Source organism: Haliaeetus albicilla, chromosome 1 (assembly GCF_947461875.1).
Source record: "Haliaeetus albicilla chromosome 1, bHalAlb1.1, whole genome shotgun sequence".
Classification (NCBI taxonomy): domain Eukaryota; kingdom Metazoa; phylum Chordata; class Aves; order Accipitriformes; family Accipitridae; genus Haliaeetus; species Haliaeetus albicilla.
The window spans coordinates 34,770,518-34,789,279 of record NC_091483.1 but is presented as its reverse complement, the minus strand read 5'-3'; the positions used below and the strand labels follow the sequence as shown (position 1 = coordinate 34,789,279).

The 18,762-nt window shown below is 46.9% G+C and overlaps 2 protein-coding genes across 3 annotated transcripts in view; one reads left to right on the top strand and one right to left on the bottom strand.

Moving 5' to 3' along the window:
- TNKS (tankyrase) overlaps nt 1-12,909 on the top strand; it is a 159,693-nt gene extending 146,784 nt beyond the window's left edge. For both annotated transcript variants that reach the window (XM_069784953.1, XM_069784945.1), the window contains exons 21-27: nt 341-461; nt 1,091-1,188; nt 2,559-2,633; nt 3,836-3,941; nt 4,797-4,983; nt 5,736-5,892; nt 7,730-12,909. In XM_069784953.1, coding sequence (XP_069641054.1) covers nt 341-461; nt 1,091-1,188; nt 2,559-2,633; nt 3,836-3,941; nt 4,797-4,983; nt 5,736-5,892; nt 7,730-7,816 — 831 coding nt within the window. In that variant the 3' untranslated portion in view covers nt 7,817-12,909. The remainder of the gene's footprint in view (nt 1-340; nt 462-1,090; nt 1,189-2,558; nt 2,634-3,835; nt 3,942-4,796; nt 4,984-5,735; nt 5,893-7,729) is intronic.
- Nucleotides 12,910-13,550: 641 nt separating this feature from the next.
- Nucleotides 13,551-18,384, bottom strand: DUSP4 (dual specificity phosphatase 4). Its single transcript, XM_069784987.1, has 4 exons — nt 17,960-18,384; nt 15,018-15,154; nt 14,427-14,646; nt 13,551-14,205 (listed from the first exon to the last, which is right to left on the bottom strand). The coding sequence occupies exons 1-4, from the start codon at nt 18,351-18,353 to the stop codon at nt 13,820-13,822; spliced, it is 1,137 nt and encodes a 378-aa protein (XP_069641088.1). The 5' UTR covers nt 18,354-18,384; the 3' UTR covers nt 13,551-13,819.
- Between the last annotated feature and the right edge of the window lie 378 nt (nt 18,385-18,762).

Here is an 18,762-nt window from a genome sequence, read left to right as displayed (position 1 = left end):
TTCAAAAATACTCCCAGATTTGTCCCAGCATTTCCATGCATCCTCCTTCCATGTAAGTAAAAATGTTTTTGAGAATCTCCTGTGAGAACCAGCTCCTATTAATTGCTATAAGAGAAGTAAAAGTTTTGCACGGCTTCAGACTGTAGCAGCTGGGTAAGGTCCTGTGGTAGGGAGAGGCTTGCCAGAAGGTGGCAGCAATTAGAAGTGCAGCAAAACATAAAACATCTATACACTCTTGGTTGCACCATGAATACATGCCATTTTCTGAGCTGATGGGTCTTCAGCCTTGGGAATTGGGCCAGGTTTGGCAAGTGATTTTTGTGGTCTTTCACCTTTCCAGATAACCCTGGATGTGTTGGCAGACATGGGGCATGAGGAGCTTAAAGAAATTGGGATCAATGCATATGGACACCGGCACAAATTAATAAAAGGTGTGGAGAGACTTCTAGGAGGGCAGCAAGGTAAATATGACACTTTTACTGGTTAGTCTAAGCGTGGCATACAACAGGCTCCCAGAAGTCACCTTTTGTAAACGTAGGCATTGTCACCAGGGCTTGAAAGAATCCAGATGTCATGAAAATGTACTTGCTGGCAGAGCTGGTGGCTGGGTGGGTTGTGACAGGTAAAGAATGTACTGAGGACATACAGGGCTGAGTGATCACTTGCCTTTCCAGAGAATGGACACCCCTGAGGTAGCTGTGGAGGCTGTGCCAGTTTCCAGGGACTCTGTTTCACCCAGGCAGGAGCTTTTGGATTGATTTGCCCTATGTACCTACCTACAGGCCAGTTGTATCCTGAAGAGTGGACTTGATGGAGTTTTTTGCTGCCCCACACTTCTCAGATGTTTCTCTTGAAAGCAGAAACAATAAAATGCAATTATGTCCCACATGCATTTTCCTTCTCTCTTTTAAAGCCTCTGCTGCTAACAAAAGCACTTTATCTTTTCATGGTTGTGTTTGTCTTGTGTTTATTTTGCATTTCCTGCTGTATTGGGGTTATTTAAGAAGAGTAATGATGATGATGGATACAAATAGAGCTGGTATTGTTTTCTCCTGCTGATTTTTATTCCTTTAATTCCTTCTCTTTGCAGGCACCAATCCTTATTTGACTTTCCACTGTGTGAGTCAGGGCACCATTCTCCTTGACCTTGCTCCTGACGATAAGGAGTATCAGTCCGTAGAAGAGGAGGTATTGCAAGTACCTTTCTTAATGCTCCAGTGGCAGTGTATTTCTCTTTTCACTTATAACCCCTCAGAGCTAAAGCATGCAACGCACATTGGAAGTGATAAAATGTGTTTTGGTGTATGAATTGCATAGATCTGACATGAAGCTTAGGGCTCTTCGTTTGTCTTTTCATACAGAGCAATGATGGAAATTATTTTGCTGTGTCCTGCCAATTTTTTTTAATAAGTGGTCTGTTTGCTCACTTAGTGTTATCCCAATTTTGCCTTTTTGTTGTTGTGTTCTGGATGTCATCTCATAGCAAGGGTTTCCACAGCTTTCCATAGATAGGGGGACCTGTGAAAATCAAAGGCAGTGAGTGAAGACCAAGGGATCAAGGCCTTGCAAGTCTGTAGGCATTTTCTGTGCTTAGGCTGTTTCTGCATGTGAACCAGTTTGTTTTCTCTTGTCTCAGTGGCTTAGTTAATCTGTAACCCAGATAAACAGCTCTTGGATAATTGAGAGTTGACTGTAATTTTGCCTCCCACACACACATGCTCTTTTATTTAAGTAAACTACAAGCAGATACCATTTTGAAGGAAAAATCATAACAGAAAAGAGACTTTCTGAAGAGTTGTGCTTGGAAGAAACACCATTTTACTGTGCATTTGCTATTTGTGTTCCTGCACTGTAGCACAGAAGTGTTTGGAGTCTTTAAAAGTCTAGATATTCAGGATTGCTGCCAGCTGAGCCTGGAATATTTTTTATTGGTAACTCTGTAAACTGGAGTTTGTGCAGATCTTTCGTATAAACTTTTCTGACAGAAGGGTTGCTTGTCTGCTATAGTAAATGGGAATATTTATTTGAGCTGTTACTAAATGTTGTTGCTGTAGCTGTCAGTACCTCTGGAAAAGACATGATGAAACTGTTGAAATTCTCAGGGGCAGCTAATGACATGACATAGGAAAATTTACAGTGCAAGCTTTTCCTGTCACTAAGAAATACAGACTGTACTCATGAGAAACACATTTGTTACTACTTCAAAATGATTTTTTTACATATTCATTTTCAAAGGTTTCTTCTAATCTAAAGCAAGTTGTGTATAATTTTGATAGCAAATGCCACTAGTCTCCTTTTTCCTATGTAGATTTTTATTATAAGATTGGATAATTGCATCATCCAGCTTCTCTATTGTGGAATAGCATAGTGTGTTGGGTGCCTGAGAAATAAGGGTGTACCTCAGTTTAGAACCGAGTTGGGGGTTTTTTGACACCTTTTAATTAATTTTCAATCAAGATTGTCTGTTGTTGCCAGTGATATGCTGAGATATTGCATTAATACTTTGCCTTGCTAGCAAGCTTTGTGCGTTGAACATTCAGTTGTGTTCATTTATGTAGATGCAAAGTACAATCCGGGAGCATCGAGATGGTGGAAATGCTGGCGGGATCTTCAACAGGTACAATGTCATCAGGGTAAGTTTCAAAACCTCTTATGTGGTAAAATAAGTTGGTACTTATGCAAGCAGGCAGAATTGGTTTAATGGATCACCGTTTTATATTCAAAGTTCTTTGTTGAAATAATATTCAGGAGCAGAGTTAAAGCAAGTGCTAAATGCTAAAATTAGACTGATCCTGTACTCTGTGCATGGAATGAGGGTGAAGTATCCACTTGTGCTCTTAAAGGAGTCTGAAGAACTGATATTGAAGACAGAAGTGGTGAAGAGCCTGACTTAGGTTTCACAGCCTGATTTAATTTCAGAGATCTATAACTTCTGTATTTGACTTTGCAGCACAGATTATTTTTTTTTCTTGGTGTAGTCTTTTCTTGCATTTTCAAAGGAGATTTTGGAGAGGGGGAATGGATGAGCATGACTTTAATAAAAGTTTCTAACTCCCTATGCTACTTTGGATCTTGACGCCTTCTTTGCCCCTGCCAACTAGAAAAATACCTTTTACAAGCCCTGGCATATCAGACAATGGAGTGTTGTCTTTCTGAGCAAAAGTACACTTTCTGGTTCCTTTTTGGGGGGAGGAGGGAACAAAACTCTGTTCCTGAGCTCCAGCAAACCCCTGCTGTATATCGGTTTGAAAAGTGAGCCTGTACAGAGCCTTTGCAACTTGGCCCAGTAGATCATACATCCTGAAGCAAACTCTGCTTCCATCCTACTCCCAACCAAAGGTGAAGTCCTTTACAGAAACCACCATGGTATTAGAGCATGTGGCTGGAACAGTATCTCAAGATAGATTAAACAGCAGATCTCCTAATTTCTTTCCTCAGAAGTTGTTTCTTTTCATAAAAATTGAACCTAAACCAGACAGCAAGCTGCAAAAAGCTAGCCCAGATTGTTCAACTTAGGTCAAAGCAGAGAGGGCAGGAGTTTCAGGCAGTTTGTAGTTCTTGGTGGTATTACAAACTCTGAGGGAAGAAGCCTGAAAGTATTCCTTAAACTGGAAAACTTAGGCTGCAATTTCACAATAGTTTTAACCATCTGCAAGTGTGTGCTACTGACTTGTTTGAAAGACTTCAGCCTTGCATGCAGAACAGCCATGGGGTTTCTTTATACCATTCATATGTCTTACTCTTAGTTTCCCTGTCAAATTTATGCAAATTCTGTGAAATTATATTACATTTCAATTCCAATTGAAGTATGGTTGGACCTGTTGTACCACTGCAGATTCAAAAGGTCGTGAACAAGAAGTTGCGGGAGAGATTCTGTCACAGGCAGAAGGAGGTCTCAGAGGAGAATCATAATCATCACAATGAACGCATGTTGTTTCATGGTGAGGAAGTGATCTCTGTTTGTATGTACTGATAATTACAGAAAAAAACCCAAAACTTAAAAGGACCCACAAGCAATGTTGCTGTGTCACCATCCTGTACGGTGATTGTATTTCTGCACTAGAAATGCAGGGGTGTGGGGGTGGTGGAGTTAGTCTGTATGGTTACTGCAGTCTGAAACTACACTAGATAAAAAATAAATTTTCAGAAAAAAGAAAAAAAGTGGGTTTGCTAAGCCATATCTAAGTCATTTCCAGTAAAGCGGCTGGGAGGATGTTACATTGCTGTGAGAAAGACAGAGTATCTTCTAAAAGAGGGAAGTAGCACACAGGAAAAGCATTTTACCCTGGCACTTCAGGCAACCATGAGGGAAAGGAATCAAAGCCAACTATGAGTCTCAGCAACATGTTTTCTAGAAGCATCCAGAAGTGCCTACAAATGACAGTTGCCTGAGGGTCCTCCTGCCCTAGATCCTTCCATGATTCTGCGTAGGAAATTGGTTTTGGGTATGATTGTCCTGACCTCTTGCCCCATCTTAACCAGTACTGACTGCTGGAGAAGGTGTGCACTGACAAGATAAATTGTGCTGAAATGTGAGTGGGGGGAAAGCCATTTAATGAGATCTGTGAAATGAGTAAGAAATATGAGTCACACATGGGATCTTGGTATATAATGATAAATCCCTCACATCACTACATCCTGCTGGGTATCGCCCCCTTCCAGCTGACTGAGCATGCTTTCTGGTGCTTAGTGGTCTATTTGAGGCAGACAAGCTCCTCTTGAAATAGACTCCTGTATTACTATAGCGCTTAACAAGTATGTATGATAACACATCATTTCATGTCATTCTGTTCTAGGGTCTCCTTTTATTAATGCTATCATTCACAAAGGATTTGATGAAAGGCATGCATACATTGGAGGAATGTTTGGAGCTGGAATTTACTTTGCCGAGAACTCCTCAAAAAGCAACCAATATGTTTATGGGATAGGGGGAGGAACAGGCTGTCCCACACACAAAGACAGATCCTGTTATATCTGCCACAGGTATGAGTCCAGCAGTATTCCATGTATGTACTTCTGGCTGTCCTAGTTTTTACAATCCCAGCACAGGATGAATTGCAGGGAAAGAATAGCCACTTGAGCTTGGTCATGCCAGGAAAAATGCAGCTTTCCATACATCAAGGCTGAACAAAAATGGATATAAATGCAGCGAGTCCCACAGAAAGGTCAAAAATTACATCTAAGCATACAGTGAGTGTAAATCAAAGGGAATTGTGGCTCAGGAAAGAGGCTTGTAACAGCAAGTTTGAAAATGAAGAGTCAGGGGAAAATAGCAATTAAACTCCAGGCACTCTCAGAACAAAACTGCAGTGCAAAGTGGTGGTCAGCAGTACAGTGTTGTACTATGGATCAGATAATTTTGGAGGTAGTGAACAGTACTTAATCACAGCTTTGTTTTGTACTGGAGTAGATGAATGTGCTTTTTGCACTTTGACACCTGTCTGTACCCTGCTGGTAGGAACACAAAGAGTTTCACCTTCTTTCAACAGCTTTATATAAAATGAACAGGTCTGCATGTGAAGGCTAAACAAAATATGTGTTTTCCCTTCTGCATGTCAAGAAAGATTTTTTTTTTTTTGTGATGGGTTTTATACAGCCTTAGAACTGGTTTCTAAAAATGTTTCTTGAAAAACCCTTGAGAAATTAAGTGTAACAAACTCAAAAGTCTGAAATCATTCTGGAAGCATGCAACTCCTGGTAAGATATTTTAAAATTGTTTTCTTTTTTCCTTTCAGACAAATGCTCTTCTGTAGAGTGACCCTTGGAAAATCCTTTCTTCAGTTCAGCACAATGAAAATGGCTCATGCCCCTCCAGGGCACCATTCTGTTATTGGCCGGCCAAGCGTGAATGGACTTGCCTATGCTGAATATGTTATCTATAGAGGAGAACAGGTATGTAGTTTAGCAAGGGACTGGGTTTATGGAAGGGCAGAGCTTGGAGCTGGAGAGGGGATGTGACTGGTTTCCATACCAAGTGTGCTGTGATAACCTGGTTGATTACATTTTTTTCATTTAAATGTGGAAGTAAACAGTGAACTGCATCAAGCCAGCAAATGCTACTCCTTTCCACTGAGCTGCTCTGATTTACACCATGCAGAATTGCCTAATTCCCCCTGTGCAGCACTGCTGGAGTCTGTTAAGAGTTGTAGTTTCTCTCAGGGGGCGCTGGTTCTCCCATTGCATTTTACTGGCATTACTGCAGTAACAAGAATGCATTTCTCACCCTTGATAATGCAGATTCTGGGCTTTTTACCTGTAGATTCCAAGTAGTGACGGTGTCCCTGTCTGCCAGAGACTACCCTTAAATGGCAACTGAGGTAGCACAACAATGTTCAGGAGGTGATTTTTAATCTGAATAACTCAGCTAGGCCGTTACTCTAGAAAAGTGGTTTGCTTACTACTCTGAATCCAGGCTCCAAGATTATATAATAAGTTCAGGTTGGAAGGAACCTTGGGGAGGTCACCTAGGCCAGCATCTTGTTCATGCTATGTTCAGACCAGATTGCTGAGGGCTTTCTTTGACCAGGCAGGTCTTGAAGGCCTTGGAGGATGGTGTTTCACAGCCTCTCTCAGTAGCTTGTTCCTTTGTTTAATTATCCTCAGAGCAAAAAACATGTTCTTTGTTTCCAATAGAAACCTCCCCTGTTTTATTAATCTCATTCTCCTGCTGTGCAGTGCAGAAAAGAATCTGGCTCTGTTTTCTCAGTAGCGTTCCATATGTGATGGAAGATTGCTATGAGATCCCACAAAGCCTTCCCTTTTCTGAACTGAATAAGCCCATCTCCCTCAGCCCCTTCTTGTTTATCCTGTGCTCTCTCCCCCGACTATCTTACTGGTCCTTCGCCAAACTTGGCTCCAGCTTGTTGCCATCTTTCTTGTATTGGAGGGCCCAAAAGTTGTATGCAGTTGTCTAGATATGGTCTAGTGAGTACTGAATAAAGGGCAATCATCGCTACACTCAGTTGACTGGCTACACTGTTGTTGATGTACCACAGGATGCTGGTAGCATTTATTGCTGCCAGGACACACTGTTGATTCTGCTTTAGCTTGCTGTCACCCAAGGGTACCCAGCACCTTTTCAGCAGAGCTGCTTCCCATCCTGCAATGTTAGAAGGAATTCGTTCATCCCAGATGCATTTGCCCTTACTGGATTTCATGAGGCTTCTGTTGGCCTGGTCTTGCCTGTCTAGGTTCCTCTGGGGCCCTGCCCTCCAGCAACTTTAGCTTTGTTCTGGGACTGAACCTCCTACCAACTGTCTTGAGAAAGCACTGTGCAGACACCTGGGTTACATGCTTTGGGTGTGCCAAGTATTTTACTGCCAGTGAAGGTGTTTGCAGGTCATGTGGCAAGTCAGTGAGCATTTTAGGGTCAGACTACAATCGGTCATCTGAGGTTTTTTAATAACTTACAGGCACTGACTGATCCATAGGATTAGCTAACAAGGAGACTAACTCTGTAAATTCCTGTTGCACACACATTTTCTGGCAGTGTCTGCATGGAAGAAACATCTTTCTTTCTAACAGTGTATTAACGAAGGTATTAACTACATCAAGCAGTTCCCACTTAGTGCTCGCTAGGTTTGAAATCTCCCTTTTTCTTTTGCACTCTGCATAGAGCTGATTCTTGCACTGTGCTTCCTGATCACTGTTTAGTGAAATCCAAAATGAGAACTTGCTGAGTATGCCCTTGCATAAAGCAATGTTGTTTTTTTCTTGACTTAACTTTCAGGCATACCCAGAATATCTCATTACATACCAGATTGTGAAACCAGAGGCTCCCTCACAGACAGCAACAGCAGCAGAGCAAAAGACCTAGTAGCTACAGAGCAGTGAAGAAGGATGTGACTTCAACCTTGGACTGGATGGATACGTGTTTCAGAAAATCAGTATCATATAAAATCCTTAACAACATGGAAATAAGCTGTATGTCTTTTGTAAAGCATTGCTGTCTTGATGAATACAATATGAGTAACTCTTGCATACTCAACTGCTACTGTTCCTTTTGAGGAAAGTTTACAAGGGACTGCCTTTTAATAACATATCTCAGGCTCCTAGTCTCTGCAGTTACCATGTATAAAGTAATGGGTTTTTGATCTAGACTTTGGGAACATTATTGTGCAAACAGAAATCTTTTAGTGCCATCTCACATGTTAAAATTTCAGACACTACTATTCTAGTTATTTTATTTGCAGATAAATTGCATTAAGCCCATAATTTTCTTTTCAGTACACACCATTCATTTTATGTTTTGAAGAGATCCTAGTCAACTATTTATTTTCCTTTTGTATTCTGAAGTTGAGCCGGAACCTTCTTAAAGATATTTTGCACAAAGTCGATTTGACTGAAATCATTAACAATGCAATATGAATTTCATCTGAGAAGGGGCTAGGTCCAGTTCTTCAATATAGGGGGTTTTTTTGCACACCTCTGAGCAAACTATAATATGAGTGAGTGTAACTTTAGAGTGGAAACAAATTGTGTCAGTTTGCTGCTTTGAGTTTTCTGGGAGAAGCCCTAGGAAGTGTTCGCAAGGGTAAACCAGCTCTTGTGCTTGGAAAAACTTCATAGAGCAGGTCAATGCCCTCTGCTGGCATCTCTAAGAGAACGTTGTATAAGGCTCCTTATTAAGTACATGCAGTTTGTGAAATGTTCTCCAGTTACAGTGGCATATGGTTTTGCTGGAAGATAGCAGGTGAAAAGTCAGAAGATTGCATACATGAGGGCATATCTGGTTCATGTCCCTCTAATATAAGACCCAGTAAATGGGTTTCATACCAGTAAGGGAGAGTGTATTATAGCTGTTTCATGTCATAACTTTGTGTGTGACATCACAGTTGAAGAGCTTAAGGGATTTACAAAAATAATAATTTTTTTTAATATCGATTTTACATTTTTGAGAACAAGCTTTTAAAACAGCAGTTGGCAAGTGGATTGTTTGCAGGTATACCAGAGAACAAAGCTAGGATTTATTTACTCTAATCCCCTTCTCTGCAAGGTCCCAGGTTTATTTCACTGGGTAGGAGAAAGTTATTTTTAAGCATTGCATAGCACAGCATCACACAATTTCAAAAGTCTCCCTCATGGAGGATATGCATTTAACAAAAGTAGAAACCTATTGCTTTTTTGTGTTGTTTTTACAGCTTCAGAGAAGGTTGAAAATCAAGCTGTGTTAATTTTTTTCTTAACAAGCAACACCAGGAGATGTGCTTCAGTGCTGAGCATGTAATGACTGGAGAAAAAAATGTTATTTTGAACACAACACACTGTACATTTCCCTATCAACCAGCACTATTTAGTATCTGATGATCCAGTTTATGCATTCAGGCTTTATCACCCTTAAAGCAAGGAAATGACAGAATAGTGTCCTTTTAGTTTCTAAAAAAATATATGTGCTCCCCATAAGTGGGATTTTGCTGACATGTTTGGATAAAACAAACTTAAACCTGAAGAGCTTTTCACTTTCAGCATTAAGACGCAAAATTTTCATTTTTAACATTAAGACATTAATGTTGAAGCAATCCTCGCAGAGGAATTTCACCCACTGTAAAAATCAGTCATTTGATGCAATCTGGCTACCTGCACATCATCTGTTTGTGATATCTCTAAAGAAAACGTTAGAAATAGCAATACTCCAACAGATCTTGAACTTTGGGTTTTATTTTTCTTGAGCTGGCAGTGGATATATGGTTCTCGCTTCATTTTGTGACCTGATTAAATATGTAGCTTTGAAGTCCAAGCCAGGCTCTAGCCTAGTTGTCCTTTTAATCAAATTTCATTGATAAAATTGGGTGCTTGTATTTTGGCTACTTGTTTATAGTGTTAGGATTGCAAAGATCACCACTAGGCTTTGAAGCTTTGTATTCATCATTTAAGTTTGGGATTTGTTTTTAACTTAGTTAATAATGGAGTGGGGGGATGTGCCTACCTACACTAGGGTTTCAGATAGTGTTGAGAGTGAGTGTTGCTCACCATCCCCAGTTAGACATAGTTTTAAATGGTAAAACAGTTGTGCTGCTTAGGTGAGCAAAATGGTTCATGTGGGTGTGGAAGTTAAAAGCTTTACATCTTTCAAAAACAAAAACCTAAAAACAAAAACCCCACGAAGCCCACACCAGATTCTGTTCTTGCTCGTTGTTTCCTGTGTGCTGATTGAACTAATGGCTAGTCTGGATTTCTTCTGCAGCCTTGAACTTCTAGAGGATAAAAATACTGTCCAGTATCTTTGAACTGCCAGTGTTAACGTATCTGATGTTCTGTGCAGAGTAAAGGTGCTGTGTGAGGAAGTAATTTTGCAGTGGTTTTTGTCTCGTAATGGCGTGATCTCATATCCATTTGTGGCCAGAGACAGAGGAATACCCAGCCCTGATAATGCGTGCGTGTGTCGTAGAAACCCGCGCAGGAGTAGCATCTGCCTCTCCTGGCATATGTTGTTGTAGCTCCTCTTACAGTTTAAAACAAACTGAGGATCTGCCCATCGATATGGAAGTTGCCCATGAAAAAGTTGGTCATGGTTTTGGTGGCAGAGCAGTGTTTAGCAGGTTGTTACGGTACAGATGCTGCTGCTTTAGCTGAGGGAGTTAACTTGATGCCTCTGAATTCTAGAGAACGGGACCTTAAAAATAGCATGCCCCCATAACCAGGCAGCTGCTGCCTCCTGAGAAATGAAGAAGTTTTTCGACTTCCTGAGAAGGGCAGTCCCCCTGGTAACAGGATGCTCATTTGCAGCATTGGGTCACCAATGGAGGCATGGTAGGAGCTGAGGATGCAAGAACACACTGGGCTAAGCCATCTCATGGGCTTGGGAGCCTGGGCACCTCTCGCTGGCTCCAGAAAGAGCTATTCCTACTGGGACAGAACGTGGTGTCTGCTGGGGAAAGGGACAGTTGTCTTTCAGGCCTGTTGATTTTTTTTCCGTGTCTCTCTGAGGCAGCATTTTGAAATGTCTGTGCAGTTTGCAACAGGACCTTAATAGGCAAAACAGAAAGAAACTTCACCACGTAGCAAAGAAGGTATGGTTCTGCTCTCCATTGCTGAAATTGTTTCCATGAGACAGATGAATTGGGTACCTGGTGCAGAGTGACATTGCAGTGTGAATGCTGTCAACAAAACTTATGTTAGAATTAAAAGCAGAGAGTACAGTACCTTAATAAGGTGTATCTTATTTTCTCATCCATATTTTTATCTGCCGATCTATTTTGATCCCAGCTCCATGGAGACTGTTACAAACCTCTTGTACTAGTTCCACTGTTTTGCAGTCACTATGGGTCTGTAGTCCAAGGAATGAGCAATGTGTTTTCTAACCTCTGTTTTGAATGTTTGTATGTGATGCAATTGAATCCCACTGCATTATGCAGCTGGAATTTATTTGCCTGCAAACTTTTACACTTTGCTTGTTGATAACGGAATACCCCAAAACAAAATTCTACACTGAAGCAAAAAGAAAGCCCCCCCAAAATATTCTGCACTGCTGGCTTCAGTGGGCAGCAGACACAGAAGAGGCATGTGGTATGAGACTGGCTAGCTTCTGGAGAAGGGCGCTTCCTTGGCTCTGGAAGGCAGCTGATCCTACTGTTTGTTGTAGGTTAGAGGAGATGTCTGCTCCCTGTGAACGTGTGAAGCACTGAGGGATGCTAACATATCGTGCCACTGTGTGGCCTGCAGGAACTACTTAGGCAGACAGTGGCAAATCTGCTCAAAAACCCCTCCTGCATCCCTGCAGTGAAGTCAGAGCTCCTGCACAGTACCTGCACTACCTAGAATTTCCACATGGGACTGTTAACAGAAATTGCCCATAACAGATTTTTTTCAAAAGATGGGTAAAAGGAACGGACCAACCACAAAACAGATTAGTTTGAATATTGCTAATCATTCTCAGCAGCTGAAGGTCAGGAAATGTGTGAATTTATTTTTAATGGGATTTCTCCCTTTCCATGCTGCTTTGCCACAGAAAATCTGGCTCAGAAATCTAAAAGGAGATGCATCTAATGCATGCTTCAGTCATTTTAAGCCATGCTGCAGCCTTGCTGGGGAAGACATGGGAAAGTAGAGATTCATTTCTAGCCACAGGTTGCGAGTGGCCTGTGAACCTCTCTAGCCTTGAATCCACTGATGATCAGAGGTGGTGGCTTTGGCACAGTCCAGAGCACATTCTCCTGATCTTTCAGAGAGAGGCAGGACACGCGTGCAGAGAGGGAGCAGCAGTGTTCCCACCTCTCTGAACACGTAGATATGAAACCTTGAGGATCAGGGGACAGCATATGTGTGTTAAGACTTCTGAAGCAAGGTGAATGAGCCCATGAATCAGCAGGGAACGCAAGAAACATGCATTTCCCATTACACTAACACATACGCCTGTCAGATTGTATTATCTGACTGGTTTTGATGTATCTCTCTTGCTGAACCTGTTGGTGGCAAGTTCTAGTGTTGGTTCCACTCATTACTAAGGTAGTTTGATTAGAGTCTCTGTATTACAAGGTAATTTTGACACTTTCTTCTTAACATCTGCAGAACTTGCTTCAGCTTTGGAAACTGAAATGGGGATTTTTCTGTGCCGCAGTCTTGCAAGGTTGTGTACCTTCATTCCTAATTGCTTTCTCTGCCAACCCAAATGGCAGTGTACCTGGGGGTTGAGTTTTCAGACCTTTTTTTGTATAACTTGTTTTCATAACTAGCCCTATATGTTTTCTCTCTTGGTTGCCAATTACCTGGAGCTGGGATATAATTTATTTATTTCCTCCTTTACCCTCTCTCTCAAAGACGACGATGGGCAGGTTCTCAGCCTACCTACATGGTGGACTTCAGGTAACATCTCTGTAACAACCAAGTTTGATCTATAAATGTGCTTGGCTAAATGTCTGATCTGCAATACTTGTAATAGTTTAAAATTCAATAAATACATTTTTAACAGTTGCTCTCTGAAAGCTGAGTGTTTGCACAAACTGCTATTCTGTCTTGGTCTTAGGACAAACCTGCGCCAGCCACAACTGTTGAAAACTGTTTTATTTTTATTTTCTCCAAACAATTTGTTTTCTCCCTTTCTCGGGCAATAAATAAAAAGTTAATTTCTTAAAAAAAAAAAAAGGGAACAAAACCATACATATGTACATCAGCCACACAGGCATCTTGTGTGTTGGATTGGACTGGGGGCAAGAAGAGAGGCAGGGTGGGAAATAAGGCTCCAGGTGAGTTGAAGTGAAGATGAGGCATTTTCTAGGCTTGGACCAAAAGCTGCAGCATTGCCTCCCCAGGTGCTGGCAGGGGTGAGGCTGACTGTAGGCAGCCCTGTGCCACCACCACTCCTGCTTGCCCCAAGGCCCTGCCTGCAGCTCTGCATGTCACCCAGTGTAACTGGCTCAGGTAAGCAGCACCCACCACACACACCCATGTCAGTCAGTGCAAGGGGGAAGACTGCTGCACAAATAAAAGGAGGGTATTGCTCCCTTTTCAACCCAGATGAGCTAGGGGCAGAAACACAGGGAGGTGTGTCTTTTTTTTTTTTTTTAGAAAACACGACAATAAAATGGGGATGGAAAGAGATGAAGACCAGGCACTTGAGGAAACCCAGTATACTGTTTTTTCCCCTCCCCCAAAGAGCCTGGAAAATGTCAGGGTTTGTGGCTTTTACCATTTCCCATGCTTTCAAAACATAAAATTAAAAAGCAAAAAAAACAAGATGAGGTAAGAAATTTCTCTACGAAAAAGACATCGAGTCCAGGGTGAACAGCAGTGTCCGGAACTATTGCTTAACATCATGGGGTTCCATGCCCCCCTGGCCCCTCCGCACCTGGCACTATCTGTCTGGCTGGCCCCAGCCCCTGAGCTAACAGCTGGGTGATGTGGTGATGGGGCTGTGCAGGTATGGGAGGCTGCTGGGGGTGGCATGGACACCCACAGAGACTGGGAAGCTGAAGACAAACTGGGAGGTGGGGGTGGAGGTGGCCTTGCCCCGCTCCCGCAGTGTCCCCGAGGGGCTGACAGCTTCCACTGCGCATGAGGTGGCCAACACCTGCGACTCAAACTGCAGCAGCTGCCCCATGAAGCTGAAGTTGGGGGAGATGATACTCCGGCGCTGCTTGACGAACTCAAAGGCCTCCTCCAGCTTGACACGCTTCTTCATCATCAAGTAAGCCAAGCAGATGGTGGCTGAGCGGGAGATACCAGCCTGGCAGTGAACTAGGACCCGGCCACAACACTCCTTCACAGAGTCTGGAGGGCAACAGGGGATGAGACATGAGACCAACGCCCTTCCAACAAAGCCAAACCCACTGCCAAACCCACAGGTGGTGGCTGACCTCCCTCCCACCAGACCCTGCTGGATCCCCATCCCCTCTGAGCCAAAGGCTCCAGGTCTTTGAGGCAGGAACCTCCCCCGCAGCCCCCACCGAGTGAAACACACACAGACACGGCTCCTCTGCACAGGCACTCACCTATGTATTCAATTGCCTCCATGAACCAGGAGCTGATGTCGGCTTTGTGGTTATCCTCCACGGGGATAGACTTGTACTGGTAGTGCCCCTCAAAGTGGTTGGGGCAGTCTGAGGAGACGTTCAGCAGGGCTGTGATGCCCAGTGCATCAAGCATGTCCCGCCGGGCAGCGTGGTAGGCGCTGCCAAGATAGAGGAAGGGAAGGATTTCCACAGGGCCACCCTGTTACAGAGGAAAACAACAGACACGGGGGTGACCAGGGGACAGCAGTGGGCAGGACGCACGTCCAGATGGCTTGCAGGCCCTGAGCAGAGGCTGCCTTTCTGGGCTGTTAACCCATTTCAGCCCTACCCCTCTCCATCCCTTTCAGGAACGGGCAGGTGTGGTTAATGGGATTTGGCCTTGTGTGCTCCCCAAAGAGCACAGACACCCTGGGATGAGGAGGACTGCCATGTTCTCCTACGAGAGGAGAGGGAGCAGGGCTCCGGCTCTGCGGGCCTCAGCTGAGGGAGAGCAGAGAGACTCCAGCAGGACCAGGTTGCAATGCTGGAAGGAGCAGTCAAAATAGCTGAGCACTGGGCTTCTAGACATACCTGATCATGAAGAGGGGTCCCACAGGAACTGCAGCCCAAATCCAGGGGCTCAGCACTGCTGGGGGGTGACACATTGCTCAGGAACTTGGTTTTTGCGCAGAATTCAGGGTACTCTGAGGAGAAACGCTCGTAACCCCCTGCAAGAAGAGAGGCACGAAGTGTTATCCCAGGCTACGTTCACAGCGCTGCAGAACAGCACAGCTGGAGCTGACGTGTCTCACCGTGCCCTTCACCACTAGATGATGCTACAGCGATGGAGAGTGGTCTCCTGCCCCAGGAGGAGCAACCGGACTCCTGGACTCCTGGCAGCAAGCAGGGGAATCCTGGAGGCCCCACCACTCCCTTGGAGCCAGAGCTCCCCAAGAGCTCTGCAATGTTCTTGGCTGCCCGAAGTCTCTGGTCCAGGGTTTAGTCCCCTACACGCCACCAGCCAAAACCCCAGACCGAGGCCAGGGTTGCTCTCTAAGATGATGGAGAGAGGATTTGTTGCCGGCATCCTCTGACTTTAACGGGAAAAGCTGCCCCCATGCCAGCTTTCAGCTCCCAGCTGAAAGCTAGATAGTTCAGCTCCCAGCTTTCCCAGACACAAAGCACGGGGAGGTCTCCCACTTTCCCAGCCTGAACCTCCTGCCCAGAGCTCCCAAAACAACAGGCAGGGGGAAGCGCAGGCACTGGCCAGGTAGTTACCCTAACCCCACAGCAAAGCTGCTCTCCAGAGAGAGGTGTCCACTGCCTCTCAAGGACATGGGTGCAAGCTGAACATGGAGGTGAGCACCCTGTGAAAGAGCAGCTTGCTCCTTTGACCTGCTGCCGGGAGGATAAGCAAAGGTGAGGTCAGATCTTCCCAACAGCAGGTAAAACAAGAGCAAACCCCATCGGCTTCCCAGGACAGGGAAACTGCAGTGTTGGCTGCAGATAAACTCTTCTGTTGAGATTTCTATCTCTCATTCCAATCAAACCAACAACCCTCACATCCTTGTAGAGTCTGACCTTGAGCCTTAAAAACCAACAGAAATCCGGTATTTTACTATCACCACAGGAATCTAGCTAGACCAAGCCCTGACTCCCAGGCTACCTCCTGCAGACTCACCCCAACTACACGACCTACACCTGCAGATTTGGGCGTGCCAGAGCACACACAGCAGGACATGTATTCCTTATCCAGCTTTAGCTCCGAGGCTGCCCTGAACAAGGCAGTATGTTCAGAAGACCAGTGGATGCAAGCATCTCCAGCAAAGCAGCCCAGGACTCCCTAGGAGGCTAGAGACCAGTGTTGCCAGCATCCCAGTGTCCTTTATGGTTTTCTCCCTCTGTGCAAGGAAGGGCTCTAGTACCTTAAAGCAGAAACATGCGTATGCATCACTGAATTTGCATTGTCCCTCCCCCATGAGCTGGACAGTTTGCAGAGGCTGCTGTTTCCAGGGTCTGACATCCCTTTGCAGTCCTACTGGTTCAATCTGGAGGAGCACCCAGAAACAAGTGCCCCTGTTAGACTTCTTCAGGATGTCTGATCCCAAAATCCCAGCACCTACCACATCCCACTCCAGTGGGATCCTGAGAGGGAGAAGCCGCCCAGGGTGATGTGCAGACACAGGCTCCCTCCTTGGAAAATCAAAGCGACCCTTTCAAACAGACAAAGATGCTTCTCTTTAATGTGCCTGATCAGATCTAACGCCCCATCAGCCAAGCTCCACGTCCAGCGGCTCCATCCAGTGCCGTGCAGCTCCCAGCTGTGTGCACAGGCCCTGCCCAGCACAGGCACCACGCTGCACAGGTGCCCATCACCACACAACAGCCAGCCGGGCTGTTTGACAGGGAACCTGGCAGCAGCCTGATCTGCACCAGACAGATCCGGGCCTGCACCCAATAAATTTGCATTTGGACAGGCACAGGGCTGGGTTAGCACAGGTCCCGTAAGAGCCACAGGGGCACCAGAAGCCCTCAGCTGACAAAGGCCACCCTTGAAGCACAGCAGCGGTTCCTGCCACACGTGCAGCTCCCAGCACCACGATGGCTCGTGGCGAAAGACCCAGAAGCATGTTCCTGAGCGAGCCCTTGCTGTGCAGGTGCTCCCGCAGCAGCGCATCGTATCACATCCTTGGAACAGCTCCTGCTGTTTTTACTGTATCTAGTACAACAGAAGCGCCAGCTCCTCCATCTATCAAGCCTCTTAATGGATTTGCTACTCTGCATAAGCATCCTCACCCCTGCTGTAAGTAAACCGAGGAATAAATTAACTCTCAGGCTGTAAACAAAAAAAAGAAAAGACCCCACAGAGCTCATCCAGGTGCTCCAGCTGAGCATCCCCCTCCCTTAAATCATCTCACGGCACTTCTCAGGACCGGCAGCTCCAACTGCTCACGGCATCTCATTTAATAGGCGCCAACGCTGCCGCGAGCACGGCATGGGGGGAAAGCCCCGACCCCTGCTCTGGTCGTGAAGGGAGGACAGTGGCATCCCGGGGGTTTCTGCCTGCTGCAGAGGGACGCCGGCCTGACACCAGCGATCTGGCCCTGCACAAACACCTCCTCTGCGCCGGGAGGCTGGGGATGAACTCAAGCGAAGGGGGGGAACACACACACACCCCCCTGCTTCCCTCCGGGTTTGCGCCTTTGCCCCCCGGGTGCCGGGCAGAGGCACGGGGCCCGCTCGGCCTGAGGCGGCTCAGAGCGCGTCTCTCTCGGGCCACCCACGCGTGGGGCGGAGGGATGCCCTCGCCGCCGACCGTCCCAGGACCCCACCGCCCCGCCGGCTGCGCTCCCCCCGCCCTGAACGCAGCACCCGCGCTCCCCCGCCGCCGGCTCCCAACTTCTGGCGGGACAGCCGAGGCGAGAAGAACGGGACCGGGGACGCCCCCGCCCTCCCCCAAGAGCCACAGCCAGGACGCGCGCCCCGGCCCCCCGCCCCCCCCACCCCTTCCTCTCCTCCCCCCCCGGCGGTACCTGCCAGGAGGCGGATGTCGGCGCGCGCCGTGTCGCGCCGGAGCGCGCGCACCACCAGCGCCACGGTGCTGTCCTCGCGCAGGGCCTCGGCGCGCGGGCTGCGCTCGTCGTACACCACGACGGCGGCGTACAGCCCAGCGCGCAGCCGCGCCCGCACCTCGCCCTCGGCCGGCAGGATCTGCTCCAGGCTGACGGCCCCCTTGGCTCGCCGCCGCACGATCGTGTTGCAGCGCACGTTGAGCGCCCCGCGGATGTGGCCGGCGCTGTGGGCCAGGAAGGGGCGGCAGTCCAGCAGCAGGCACCGCCCGGGGCCGCCGGGGCCGGCCTCGTCGCGGCACACCAGGCGCCGCAGCGCGCTGCCCTCCATCTCCCGCAGACCCTCGGTGGCCACCATGGCGGGAACGGGGGGGGCGGGGGGAGGGGCGGCGGGGAGGGGGGGACACACACACACGGCCCTACGCCCGCTGCCGGCGCCGCTGCCGCTCGCGCACCCCCGCGCGCGCGGCAGAGCCTTTACTACCCGGCGGCGGCCGGCGCGCGACCCCGCCCCCCGCCCCGCCCATTCATCCGCACCGGGGCCGCATGAATGGACGGAAGGCGGCGGGCGGGCGCGGGCGACGTCACCGCCTCCATTCACAAAAAAAAAAAAAAAAAAAAAAAGAAACCCGGCCTCTCCGCCAGCCAGCCGGCCATGTTCTCCTCGGTTTGTGAATGGGGCGGCCCTCCCCTCGGGCGCCCTGCCCGCCCGCCGTGTCACTCGCCCCCGCCGGTACCCCCTCCAGGTCACGCGCGCGCTGCAGGGC